Source organism: Schistocerca nitens, chromosome 12, assembly GCF_023898315.1.
Source record: "Schistocerca nitens isolate TAMUIC-IGC-003100 chromosome 12, iqSchNite1.1, whole genome shotgun sequence".
NCBI lineage: Eukaryota > Metazoa > Arthropoda > Insecta > Orthoptera > Acrididae > Schistocerca > Schistocerca nitens.
In genome coordinates, this window is record NC_064625.1 from 10,824,911 (window position 1) to 10,838,813 (window position 13,903).

Here is a 13,903-nt window from a genome sequence, read left to right on the forward strand (position 1 = left end):
GCACAGACCACGGGTGGAGAACCAGTGCAGTCGATTATCGTTACGTAGTGGTAGTTTTCCGAGCAAAAAATGTGCAGTGGATATTTTAGTCCACGGTTCCCCACTGGACTGAGCCGAGGACAAGGTGTAAGTGTGGTTACAATATCTGACGGCTGTGGACTTCGTTGCAAGCAAAATAATTATTACTTGTTTTATTATTATTGTTTTACTTCTCCCTGAAAACAATGTACAAAAGTAGGAAAGGAAAATGCAGTTCCTTTATTACAAACATATCATTCTTTGAAAAGTGTCACAACGAAATATCACAGAATGGGTTTCACACTCAGCACTCCGTAGCTGCTTAATGTAGACTCGAGTCATCGACATCTGCGTCGTCAGTGCCGGAGCTCCTTCATCTTCGCTTCAGATGGCAGCAGCGTCGACAAGACACCACACACTGTAAACAATAAAGAGAGGTTCTTATTTTATCAACAGCCGCATGACAGTGCAAACACAGAGGTGTGGCGGGTTTCAGTGCTTCATACTCAACCACAACAAAAAATAGGTTTTTGAAAATTACTTTTGATACGTATGACTCCATAAACTAGCCCATATGTCAAAGATAGGACGTGCAGGCAGTGATATTCAGAAAGTAAGAAGTAGGGAGAGGATTAACAAGTACGACTGTAGTTTAGTTTATCTCGTCACAGGTAGTGTCGGGAGGCATCACGTGAATACTCGATAATATCCGAAAACGGCTAAATTAAGGTCGATCATTGGGGAAATAATTGTTTTACTGCGAGGTGTTCCAAGTTATTTCAGCAAAATTCATTTTCGATATTTCTGAACCACCAGGCTAGGTAGTGTGTTCACAATAATAGATGTATGGAATTCTGACTAAAATAAATGTGATAACTACAGTATATTCATTCAATGGTTGTCAGTGACTGGAAGTGGGTGGCTAAGTGAAACGGATATAACTATAATAAAAAATACCCCATGTAGAGCAAAAAATGTACAACAAGCAATGGCAGATTATAGTTGCAATAGCAAACGAACTGTTGCAATCAATACTTGTGTTGCTGTAGGCTGGTAGGTAGATGGTGCCAGGTGAGAATTGTGGGTAGACATAAACAACAAGCATGCATTGCATTGACTAATGTACAGAATGTCCGCTCGGAATTATTTGCATACAGGGTGGAAGGCGAGCACAAAATTTCGTTCCGGTATCAATCAGGTAGAACAGATACATCTTTGCTTCGCATGGTATTTATGTTTTGTGCCCATGCGGCAAATGAGATGTGTCTATAACAAATGCTCTCATCGGTTTCATCGACCACCTGCCGATTTCTCAAGGTCGTCAGGAAATCTGTAAATGACCAGTATTGTGTCTCTTTTTTTATTCCTAGAATTTACTGTCATACTTACAGTATTTTCTATAAGAACCGTAATAAAAACCAATACAAACGAAACGACTCGCTTTCGCCAAAATACCCATCAGTTCAGCTTGCTATCCGCACGGTGCACCCTAACAAACACAAGCACCAGTGTCGTGACTGTGTATTAAATTGTGGAGCATCGCTGATTCGGATTTTACGTCTGTGACTGAAAGCGGTGACAGTTGCTTCACTTGGACTGTGACCAGTTCAGAGTGAAATGAAATGTGACTTGTCACATAGTTTCGAATTTTTTTCCACAGATTAGACTTCGAAAAGTAACAGATAAACGACTCTTTTTAAAACATGTTTAAGCTGCGTACACATTATTTATTATTCGGCCAGAACCCAGGGTAGCCACTCATCAGGACTCTGACAGAGGATGTATTGTAATACAAAAAAGATCAATTACGAACGATGAAGAAGTTATCCAAATAGGACGGAAAAAGTTGGATGTGATGAGCATGTATAGGCACACAAATGATTACAAATGACCTATTCAAGAAAATGAAATGAAGTGATTGTATGGCATTCAAGGCCAGGAGTGTCCACCAGAGGAATTTGGAGCGCCGAATTGGAAGCCTTTGCAGTCGTCACCATGTTGGGCGACTTCCATGTTGATGAAATGATCAAGATGACAACACGACACCAAGTCGCCGAGTGCAGAAAAACTCCGACCCGGCTGGGAATCGAACCCCGGGCTGCTGCAAGGCAGTCGATCGCACCACCCACTCAGATAAGGAAGTGGGCTGTTTATTCAAGGAAAAGAGGTTCACGAACTGATCAATTCAGTTACGCATTGGTTTACATCTGGCCCTCGTGCAGGCTGTTACTTGGCTCGTCATTGACTGACAAAGTTGTTGGGTGTCCTCCTGAGTGATATCGAGTCAGATTCTATCCAGTTGTGATGTAAGGGTGCCACAGTTTAAGGGGTCCTGCTGCGAAGTAAATATTCCTGAAATCCAATCAAGAACAACTGCTAAGATGAGAAACATAGAAGTAGATATTCTCGGAGTAAAGAAGCAGCTTGCATCACTTAATAAGGGCAAGGCCTCCTGTCCAGATTGTATACCAGTCAGGTTCCTCTCAGAGTATGCTGATGAAATAGCTCCATATTTAGCAATTATATACAATCACTCGCTCACAGAAAGATCCGAACCTAAAGACTGGAAAATTGCTCGTCACACCAATACCCAAAAAGGGAAGTAGGAGTAATCACCGAATTACAGGCCTATATCACTAACGTCGATTTGCAGTAGGGTTTTGGAACGTATACTGTATACGAACATTACAAAGTACCTCGAAGAAAACGATTTATTGACACATAGTCAGCACGGTTTCAGAAAATATCGTTCTTGTGAGACACAACTAGCTCTTTATGCTCATGAAGTAATAAGTACTATCGACAGGGGATGTCAAATTGATTCCATATTTTTAGATTTACGGAAGGCTTTCGACACCGTTCCTCACAAGCGTCTTCTAACCAAACTGTGTGCCTATGGAATACCGCCTCAGTTGTGCGACTGGATTCGTGATTTCCTGTCAGAAAGGTCACAGTTCGTAGTAATAGACGGAAAGGCATCGAGTAAAACAGAATTAACATCCGGCGTTCCCCAAGGAAGTGTTATAGGCCCTCTACTGTTCCTGATTCTGATCTATATTAACGACATAGGAGACAATCTGAGTAGCCGTCTTAGATTGTTTGCAGATGATGCTATCATTTACCGTCTTGTAATGTCATCAGACGATCAAAACGACTTGCAAAGTGATTTAGATAAGATACCTGTATGGTGCGAAAAGTGACAATTGACACTGAATAAGGAAAAATGTGAAGTTAGTCACATGAGTACTAAGAGATATCAGCTAAATTTCGATTACACAATAAGTCACTGAAGTCCGCAGGCTGTAAAATTCAGCTAAATACTTAGGGATTACAATTACAAATAACCTAAATTGGAACGATCACATAGATAATATTGTGAGTAGAGCAAACCAAAGACTACGATTCGTTGGCAAAACACTTAGGAGGTGGAACAGATCTACTAAAGAGACTGCTTACACCACGCTTGTCCGCCCTATTCTGGAGTACTGCTGTGCGGTCTGGAATCCGTATCAGGTGTGGCTGACGGATGATACTGAAAAATTTCAAAAAGGGCGGCTCGTTTTGTATTATCGCGAAATAGGGGAGATAGTGTCACAGACATGATACGTGAATTGGAGTGGCAATCACTGAAACAAAGGCGTTTTTCGTTGAATTTCAATCACCAGAGTTCTCCTCCGATTGCGAAAACATTCTGTTGATACCCACCTACATAGGGAGAGACGGAAATCACGATAAAATAAGACAAATCAGGGCTCGCACAGGAAAAATTAAGTGCTCGTTTCTCCCGGGTGGCGTTCGAGATTGGAACGGTAGAGAGACAGCATGAAGGTGGTTCATTGAACCGTCTGCCAGGCACTTTATTGTGAACAGCAGAGTAATCACGTAGATGTAGACGCAGATGAAAAGAAATGCCACCCAAGACCATTACTCCTCGGTATTGGACCGTATGGCGGTTGACAGAGAAGTTGGTTCCCCAACACTGTCTGGGGCACCTCCAAACAAGATTTCGGCGTGGAATCTCATGGATCGAAGTAGAATTGCCTTAAGCGGTGAGTGCCGCCTCGAATTCAGCCACGATTAGCGGCGAAGCCGCACCTGCAGACGCCCAAAACAGCGATGGGACACCGACCTGGCTGTCGCCTGCCACACGGCCCAAGAACCAGGATTGGTGGTCTGTGGTGCCGTTTTATTTCATAGCAGGAGCCCTTAGGTAGGTCGACGATATCCTACGCTTCGTTTTGTTGCCCTTCATGGAAAGTCATCCTGGGCTTACATTTCAGCAAGATATCGCCCGCCCGTACACGGCGAGAGTTTCTACTGCTTTTCTTGCCAGACCTTGCCTTGGTCTGCAGTGTCACCGTGTGTCCTCCCAACTGAGAACGTTTAATGCATTGTGGACGGGTCCTTGCAAACAGATCGGAATTTTGACTATGTAATTCCCCAGTTGGACGGAATTTGTCACGATAACCGTCGGGAGCATACCCAACAGTTCTGACAATCAACACCAAGGGCCAGAGGTGGACCAACGCGTTATTACTTGCACCATTTGTGAGGTCCTTTCTCTTGAATAAATCATCAAATGTTTTCTGAAACTGTGATCATTTGCCTGTCTGTACAATTACGTCACATCTACCACTTTCCGTCGCATTAGAATAATTTATTCGTGGTGCGCCTTTTTTGGTCTTAGAGTGTATAAAAATCAAAATTAGATGATTATAATCTTATTTGTCGCAGCATACGATAAAAGGAAATAATAAAAGTAGCTAAACATTACACTGGGACTAATCGAATGTCAGCTGCCATCTTACTTACTGTCCACAAATTGTCAGCCTTTCTTTGTCCGGGAGAGTACTGGAACAGCATACAAGACCATCAAAAAGGAAAAACATCTGACACTCGCTAATAAAAAATAAATTGATCTTGAAAAATGTAACATAGATGGCACCTTGTTGAAATCCCGACCGAGAGGTGACAGCTCCTGCTAGCTTGAGTAGATGATAACTTATGACGAATCTATGACTCTAGTGTTCCACTGTGTAAGTGATTACAGATTCTGTGAACAGGTGGTAAGGCCGACCGTTGTGGCCGAGCGGTTCTAGGCGCTTTAGTCTGGAACCGCGCGACCGCTACGGTCGCAGGTTCGAATCCTGCCTCGGGCATGGATGTGTGTGATGTCCTTAGGTTAGTTAGGTTTAAGTAGTTCTAAGTTCTAGGAGCTGATGACGTCAGATGTTAAGTCCCATAGTGCTCAGAGCCATTTGAACAGGTGGTAAACATGTACCAACCACACCATCTACAAGAGAAGACACTTTCTGAGGTACCAGTGGATGCCAGCGCTAAAGTGTTTCTTAGTACATGCAAACAATCTTCAGTTGCAGTATGCATGAGACAGAATAGTATCACAGCCACATAACGTACAGTCTTCTTGTTCCTCTTTGTTTCTTGTTCCCGTGTCTCTTTGGGGTTGGCATCTTATTTCATATTTGGCACTGTCAGTGGTAGTCACTCCTCTCCAGCTTCCCCTCTTCTGCCCCTGCCACTAGTTCCCTCTTACTCCCCCTCCTACGTCAAACCCCCTGCCTCCTTTCCCCTTTCCTCTTCCCCCACTCCCCACCCACTTCCCCTCTCCACCATCCTCCCTTCCCCTTTCCCCCATCACCCTTTCCCCATACCCCATTGCTCCTTTTCCTCTATTCCCTCCTACACCCTTCGCTCTTTCCCCTTCCCCTATTCCTCCCCCCCCCCCATGTTGGAATCTGTCTACCCCTCTAATCCCACATTGAGTGTGAGAGCACTCCGTCGTCTCCGCCATCAGGCCACAAGTGGCCCATCGGGACCATCCGACCGCCGTGTCATCCTCAGCTGAGGATGTGGATAGGAGGGGCGTGTGGTCAGCACACCACTCTCCCAGTCGTTAAGATGGTTTTCTTTGACTGGAGCCGCTACTATTCGGTCGAATAGCTCCTCAATTGGCATCACGAGACTGAGTGCACCCCGAAAAACGGTAACAGCACGTGGCAGCCCGGATGGTCACCTGTTCAAGTGCCGGCCACGCCCGACAGCGCTTAACTGCGGTGATCTGATGGGAACCGATGTATCCACTGCGGCAAGGCCGTCGCCCTTGAGAAAATTTCCTAAATTTTTGGGGTAGTATGTAGCTCAGGCAGCGCATCGGTACCAGTCCAATATTCAGCTAGTTTTTGTATGTCCTTCTTTTGACTGGAGGTCTTGGGAACACCAGCTGACACAACAATTACAGATATCTGCGTAAACCAGTTATTTTGGCCACTGGTGCAGCGTAGATATCCCATCAGCGTCAACTATGGCCTGAAGATAGCGCACTGAAGCGTCGAAACTGGTAGCTACACAATAAAGATCATAGGGACGGCTGTCGGCGTTTCATTTTATTACAATATTCAAGTAGTCTGATGTAGGAAACTGCCTGAAAACCGCACCCACGCTGGCTGGCACACAGTGGTCCTCACCGTTAACCCACTGCGCATATTCGTTCCCTGACCATCACCTCCACATCTCCTGACAGTGGACACTTTAATGCACCCAGGTATATGGGCCGGTCAGCTACAGAACCCATAGTGAAGCGTTATTGCATGAACGGTTGAAAAATCAAAATTATCAAATTATGGAGTGCAGCAAAGTTTGCCTACATTAGAAATGGCCTCATTTCAGTGAGGAAGAGAGCCTAAAATTTTCTTCAGGTACGCCGTATCAGGATGAAGCCCCCCACAGATGATGAGACCTGCATAGCTCCACCAAATGACACGTATTTATGTAAAAACGCCGATACCACCACCAGCATACATTAGCAATAGATCTGGGCGAGAACCCGAGAATATTCTGGTCTCACGTAGAATCGCTAAGTGGGTCTAACGCTTCTATCCAGTCACTCGTTGACCGGTCAGGTGTGGCAGTAGAAGACAGTAAAAGTAAAGCCGAAGTTTAAAATTTCGCTTTAAGAAATCGTTCACGCAGGAGAATCGTGCAAACTTACTGTCGTTAGACCATCGCACGGACACCTATATGAAGGAGACACTAACAGACACCTGTAGCGTAGAGAAACAACTGAAAGAATTGAAAATAAATAGGTCGCCAGTTCCTGATGGAATCCAAATTCGGTTTTACAAAGAATGCTCTACAACATTGGCCCCTTGCAATTATCGCGTATCTCTCGGCCAGCACAAAGTTCCAAACGACTGCAAAAAACCGCAGGTGACTCCTGTATATAAGAAGGGTAAAAGAACAGACCCACAAAATTACAAAAACGGTTCAAATGGCTCTAAGCACTATGGGACTTAACATCTGAGGTCATCAGTCCCCTAGACTTAGAACTACTTAAACCTAACTAACCTAAGGACAACACACACATCCATGCCCGAGGCAGGATTCGAACCTGCGATTTAAGCAACAGCGCGGTTCCGGACTGAAGCGCCTAGAACCGCTGCACAAAATTACAGACCAGTATCTTTAACACCAGGTTGCTGCAGAGTCGTTGAACATATTCTCAGTTGAAATATAATAAATTTCCTTGAGAGGGAAAAGCTTCTGTCCACATACGATCACGGCTTTACAGAGCATCGGTTGTGTGTACCTCAGCTTGCCCTTTCTTCACACGAGATCCTGAGAACAGTGCATGAACTGCAACAGGTGGATTCCGTATTTCCAGATTTCCGTGAAGCGTTTGAGACCGCCTCCCACTGCAGACTGTTAACGAAGGCAGGGCATACGGGATAGGTTCCCAGGCATGTGCGTGGCTCAGAGACCTCTTACGTAATGGTATCCAGTACGTCGTCTCAACGGCCAGTGTTCATCAGAGGCAAAGCTATCGTCAGGAGTGGCCCAGGGAAGTGTGATAGGAGCGTTTTTGTTCTCTACATACATAAATGATCTGGTGGAGAGGGTAAGCAGCAGCCTGCAGATATTTGCTGATGATGCTGTGCCGTACAGGAAAGTGTCATCGTTGGGTGACTTTAGGAGGATGCGAGATGACTTAGTGGTGCAGAGCGGCTGGCTCATCCTTTTTTATTCTTGCGACCAGCCATCCAAGTCATCTGCTATATTGTTTTAACACCTTTTGCAACTATTTTCCTGATAGTTAATGTTTTTAATTTTGGCTTGATACTTTGTTTCTATTTCAGTGTGGTTACACAATAGTTTTTCACATGTTGTTTCTTCCCAGATTTCAAGCGATAGGATTCCTTTTGGGTATAGTTTTAATTGACTAAGGAAAAAAAGGACTGATAGCCATGCAGTTTAGTCCCTTTAATCTCCAAAGCACCCAACCAACCAACCGACATGACCTGGACAAAACTTTTTGATGGTGTGATGAATGGCAGGTATCTCTAAATGCAAAAGGAAATGTAAGTTAATGCAGATGAGTAGGAAAAACATGTAACGTTCAAAGACAGTACTAGTAGCGTGATGCTTGACGCAGTCATGTCGACTAAATATCTAAAATTACCAAATAAGCAGCAACCAGTCGCAAAATCATGTTTTCTTTATTTACCATTTAAAATGCACATACAAATTTACCTTTCAACGAATATGTGCCCTGAGTAGTAACACTGTCTTAAGCCGGGGTGTCAAACATAAAGTGATACATTGAGAATTGACTATGACAACGAGAAACCGTAAGGGGGGCGCTGCAAATTGTTTAATGCGTCTATATCATTTAATTGATTTTACTTTGCTTTATCTACATTTATTCATTTGGTCAATGTTATAAATTATTTTTATTTTTATTCTTATATTTGTAGCACCGATGAAGGCTGTTAATCAGTTGAAATCGATTTGCAAAAGTAAATAAAGAAAACATGATTTTGCAACTGGTTGCTGCTTATTTGGTAATTTTATGGTTTACGGTCGCTGCACAATTTGGGAACCACATGGAGCCCACCATTCAGATCAAATATCTGGCTGTAGCGTCGCAAAGCAGTGTGAAATGGAATGAGCGTGTAAGGCTGTAGGAGGGAAGATGAGTGGTCGACTTCGCTTTATAACGAGAATTTTAGGAAAGTGCAGTTCATCTGTATAGGAGACCGCATATTGGACGCTAGTGCAACCCATTTTTAAGTATTGTTCGATTGTTTGGGATCCGCACGAGGTCTGACTAAAGGAGGCAATCGAAGCAGATAAGAGATGGGCAGCCAGATTTGTGACTGGTAGGTTGGAGCAACACGCAGGCCCTTCGGGAACTGAAATGAGAATCAGTGGAGGGAAGGCTACATTCTTTTCAGGGAGCACTACCGAGAAAATTTAGAGAACCGGTATTCGAGGCTGACTGCTCAACGATTCTGCTACCGCCAACATACGTTTCGTGTGAGGAGCACGAAGATTAGGGCTCATACGGAGGCATAAGGACAGTCGTTGCTCCCTCGCCCTGTTTGCGAGTGAAGCAGGAAAGGAAATGCCTAGTAGCGGTACAGGGTACCCTCCGCCAAGTTCCATACGGTGACTTGTGGAGTATGTATGTAGATACAGATGTAGGTGCATGGTGACTGCCACATTTCAGCCTCTGTTCCACAGAGTCCCAGACATTTGCTGTGGGATTAAGATTGCGTGATTTAGTGGGACACACTGAGTGGTCGTCAACTGGGAACATATTTCAGTAGCTACTGTGAACATGGCTGTTGTCATCTTGGAAGATGCCAGTGTCCACAGCATACTCACCACGGAAAACATAGAACCAAGGGAAGAGCTTGGTGACCGAGAATGCTGGGGTAAACATCCCACTTCTTGTCCAGATAACACAAATGAATTGCTCCAAGTTATGGTACACACCGAAACACTCTCCAGACACAGCGACCTAAATGCCACACTGCACTCGACGTCTTGCGTCATTTTGAAAGAGACACCACATTAGATGCCTCCAGTCACTTATCGTCCCGTTTCTGTGTTGTCTGGCCCACTGAAGACATGTGGCCTTTTCGTGCCACTGGGAGTAATGCGCAACTCAAAATGTCCATTCCGTGCAGTTCTCTTTCACAATGGTCGATCAGAAACTGCTCGAGAAGGCCTTGCATCCAGTGACAACAGGAATTCCTGTCGGGTTTGGAACTGTTGTTGACAAGGCAAAACACACCTGACTGGCCCCTGTCGCCTGGGATCTTTTTACAGTCACCGATCCTTTGCTGTCTTACATGACAGAAGGGTAAACTTCCTTGTAGACACATCGGGTAGTCCACGTCCATACACCGACAAATATGTGTTTGGTATGGAGACGTCCAGACGTGGCAAATCCATTCTGTTACACCTGCATGTCGACCCATCATACCACTTTGATTCCATATTACCGACTGGCATGCACACGGCACTTCACAGCCACTGCTTACGGCAGTGGGGGAGAGTCACACACCGTATAGTACGAGCCCTACACCATCTACGGCTCCAAACACCCCAGTGTCCTGTTTAGAAGGGTGTGATTAGTATTTCATCCCGTGAACCTACAGCACAACGTTGAACTACGTTAGTAACTACTAACAATATAACAAAAAGGTATACCGCTACTCGCCACAAAGGTGACACATTGAGTTACAGACAGGCACTACGAAAAGACAATCACAAGCGTTCTTCAGAACAGCAAATACACACAGATATTCATTCACACAAGCAAGCACACCTCACACACACACACACACATGACCGCCATCTGCGGCAGCTTGGACCAGAATGCAAGTGACACGTAGAATGGAAGCACGAATCTGGAGGGGACAGCAAAGGCGAAGGAAAAGCAGGGTACTGGCGGGAGGAGAGAAGGGCACTGTCTGGCAGAGCGTGCAGGGCTAGACTGCCAACAGGCGCAGCGTTCGGAGGTGAGGAGAATGGAGTGGAAAAGGGGGCACTGGGGAAGGGGAAAGGTCGCTGCATTGGCAGAGGGTGCCACACAAAGAGCGTGAGGGAACGTGGAAAGGAATGGGCAAAGGGAGCAGGTGACAGGATAGAGCGGGTGGAAACTGTTGGCTACGGGGTGTGGGGACAGGAGATTACTGTACATTTTGGGAGCAGAGAATGTAGTGTGAGGATAACTCCCATCTGTACACTTCAGGAAAGCTTGTGGAAGAGGACAGGATTCATATTGCTCATGTAGTGAAACACCCATTAAAATCAACAAGTGGGGTAGATTTTAAAATAAAATATGCACGTAGATCCATTTCTCAGTACCCATCATATGGACGCCACACTAAAAATCGAAAAATATTATAAGTGAAACTTTCCTTTGGCTCTGTGCTGAGTCATAGTGGGGCCTTTCGCCCATCACTGGTGTTCTACAAAGTGAACTGAGCACTTACAACTAGTGTTCAAACAAGTTTTATTTATTCATTCACATCAGTAGCACACACTTCAAAATATTTTCTGTTTTGGTTATTATCATTCCATTGCAATTGCAAATACCGGGTGATCAAAAAGTCAATATAGATTTGAAAACTTAATAAACCACGGAATAATGTAGATAGAGAGGTAAAAATTGACACACATTGCTTGGAATGACGTGGGGTTTTACTAGAACAAAAAAAAAAACTGTTCACAAAATGTCCAACAGATGGCGCTGGACAGCAAAACGTCAGTGATTGCGCATGACAATCGTGTATAAAAGGAGAGAGAGAGAATCAGATGCGCCAGCAGTCGCAGCATGTTGACGTTACCTGAAAAGGCGCTTTTAGTGAAGCTGTATTATCAGAATGGGGAATGTCAACGTTACGATCCTATCGCCATAGGAAGGGGATTCGAACGGGTAAAGGTCCGTTGACAAATGCAGCTGTGGCGAGAATGACTTCGAAGTTCGAAGCCACGGGTTGTTTAGACGATAGACCCCATAGTGGCCGACCGAGCACAAGGCGTAATGCTGCTGAGACAGTTCAGGAAGAAATGGAGACTGTTGTGGGTTCGTCTATGCACAGGGAAGTCAGCGCTCGTGCAGTCGCACGTCGCACCGGCATTCCATACACTACTGTTTGGTTGGCACTTAGGCTCACCCTCCGATACTATCCGTACAAAATCCATCGGCATCATGAACTGTTACCTGGCGATTTAGTGAAGCGGAGGGCATTTGCGGTGTGGGCGTTTCAAAAGATGGCGGAAGATGACGATTGGTTGAGTAACGTATTGTGGACCGACGAAGTTCATTTCACGCTCCGAGAGCCTGTCGACGCCCACAACTGCAGAATTTGGGCTACCGAAAATCCTAGAACTGTTGTGAAAACTCCATTGCACAACGAGAAAGTCACGGTATGGGATTTACCACATCTACCGTTATCGGGCCTTTTTTCTTCGAGGAAATCCGTGATTCTGGTTTTGTAACTTCTACCGTGACGGGTGGGAGGCACGCCGATATGTTACAGAATCGCATCATCCCCAGCCTGGCTGATAAACACCTGCTGGAACGTACGATGTTTATGCAGGATGGCGCTCCACAACATATTGCTAGACGCGTGAAAGATCTCTTGCGCGCGTCGTTTGGTGATGATCCTGTGCTCAGCCGCCACTTTCGTCATGCTTGGCCTCCCAGGTCCCCAGACCTCAGTCCGTGCGATTATTGGCTTTGGGGTTACCTGAAGTCGCAAGTGTATCGTGATCGACCGACATCTCTAGGGATGCTGAAAGACAACATCCGACGCCAATGCCTCATCATAACTCCGGACATGCTTCACAGTGCTGTTCACAACATTATTCCTCGACCACAGCTATTGTTGTGGAATGATGGTGGACATATTGAGCATTTCCTGTAAAGAACATCATCTTTGCTTTGTCTTACTTTGTTATGCTAATTATTGCTATTCTGACCAGATGAAGCGGCATCTGTTGGACATTTTTTGAACTTTCGTATTTGTTTGGTTTTAATAAAAACCCCATGTCATTCCAAGTATGCGTGTCAATTTGAACCTCTCTATATTATTCCGTGATTTATTCCGTTTTCAAATTTATACTGACTTTTTGATCACCCGGTACATTTCATGTATTTCATAAGGACTGCATTCGTCACAGGACCTCTTCCTTCGGACATCTGTGTGCGTCTGAAGTAACATTACACTGCACTTCTGAATAACGCAGGTACTGAATTGTCGCGACTAGAAATTTTGTTTTAATTATCTCATAGCCTCGTATAGTCATTCATGACACCTCCCGTACGCCACAGCATCGTCAGCAAAGAGCCATGCAGATTGGTGCTCGCTCTGTCCATCAGGTTATGTATATATATCTGTAGAGAGCAACAGTGGTCCTATCAGACATCCCTGGGGCACTCCAAACGGTACCCTTGTCTCTGACGAACACTCGCCCTCGAGGACGAAGCCAGAAGTTGACTGAGCCGTGAGCTGCGTACGCCCGCGCGACCGCAGCCGCTACGGCGCCGACTCACCGAAGACGAAGCCTCCGAGGACGGCGACGGCGAGCACGCAGCTGGAGTCGATGAGGGCGCCCAGCATCAGTGTCGTCACGAACGTGCCCAGCCGCCCGCAGCACAGGGACAGGCACACCGCCATCGCCCTGGAACGACATCAGCAACATCACCTGTACAGCAGCCACCAGTCTCGCGGCTAGTAGCACTCACTCACTCTGTGCAACATCCGTCCGTCACCAGAATGAGATTTTCACTCTGCAGCGGAGTGTGCGCTGATATGAAAATTACTGTGCCGGACCGAGACTCGAACTCGGGACCTATGCCTTTCGCGGGCAAGTGCTCTACCATCTGAGCTACCCAAGCACGACTCACGCCCCGAGGGAGGACTCGAACATTCGATGGGGGCAGCCGCGCGGACCGTAACAAGACGCCCTCAGACCGCGCGGATACCCCGCGCGGCGCGAGCTATTCAGGAAGCTTCCAGAATGAGATTTTCACTCTGCAGTGGAGTGTGCGCTGATATGAAACTTCCTG

The 13,903-nt window shown here is 45.6% G+C and overlaps 1 protein-coding gene across 1 annotated transcript in view; it reads right to left on the minus strand.

Annotated features, from left to right (window-relative positions):
* Nucleotides 1-231: 231 nt before the first annotated feature.
* Nucleotides 232-13,903, minus strand: part of LOC126215289 (synaptic vesicle glycoprotein 2A-like) — a 147,032-nt gene continuing 133,360 nt past the window's right edge. Inside the window, exons 11-12 of the mRNA XM_049941976.1 lie at nt 13,388-13,515; nt 232-436 (exon numbers count right to left, since the gene is read on the minus strand). Coding sequence (XP_049797933.1) covers nt 375-436; nt 13,388-13,515 — 190 coding nt within the window. The 3' untranslated portion in view covers nt 232-374. The remainder of the gene's footprint in view (nt 437-13,387; nt 13,516-13,903) is intronic.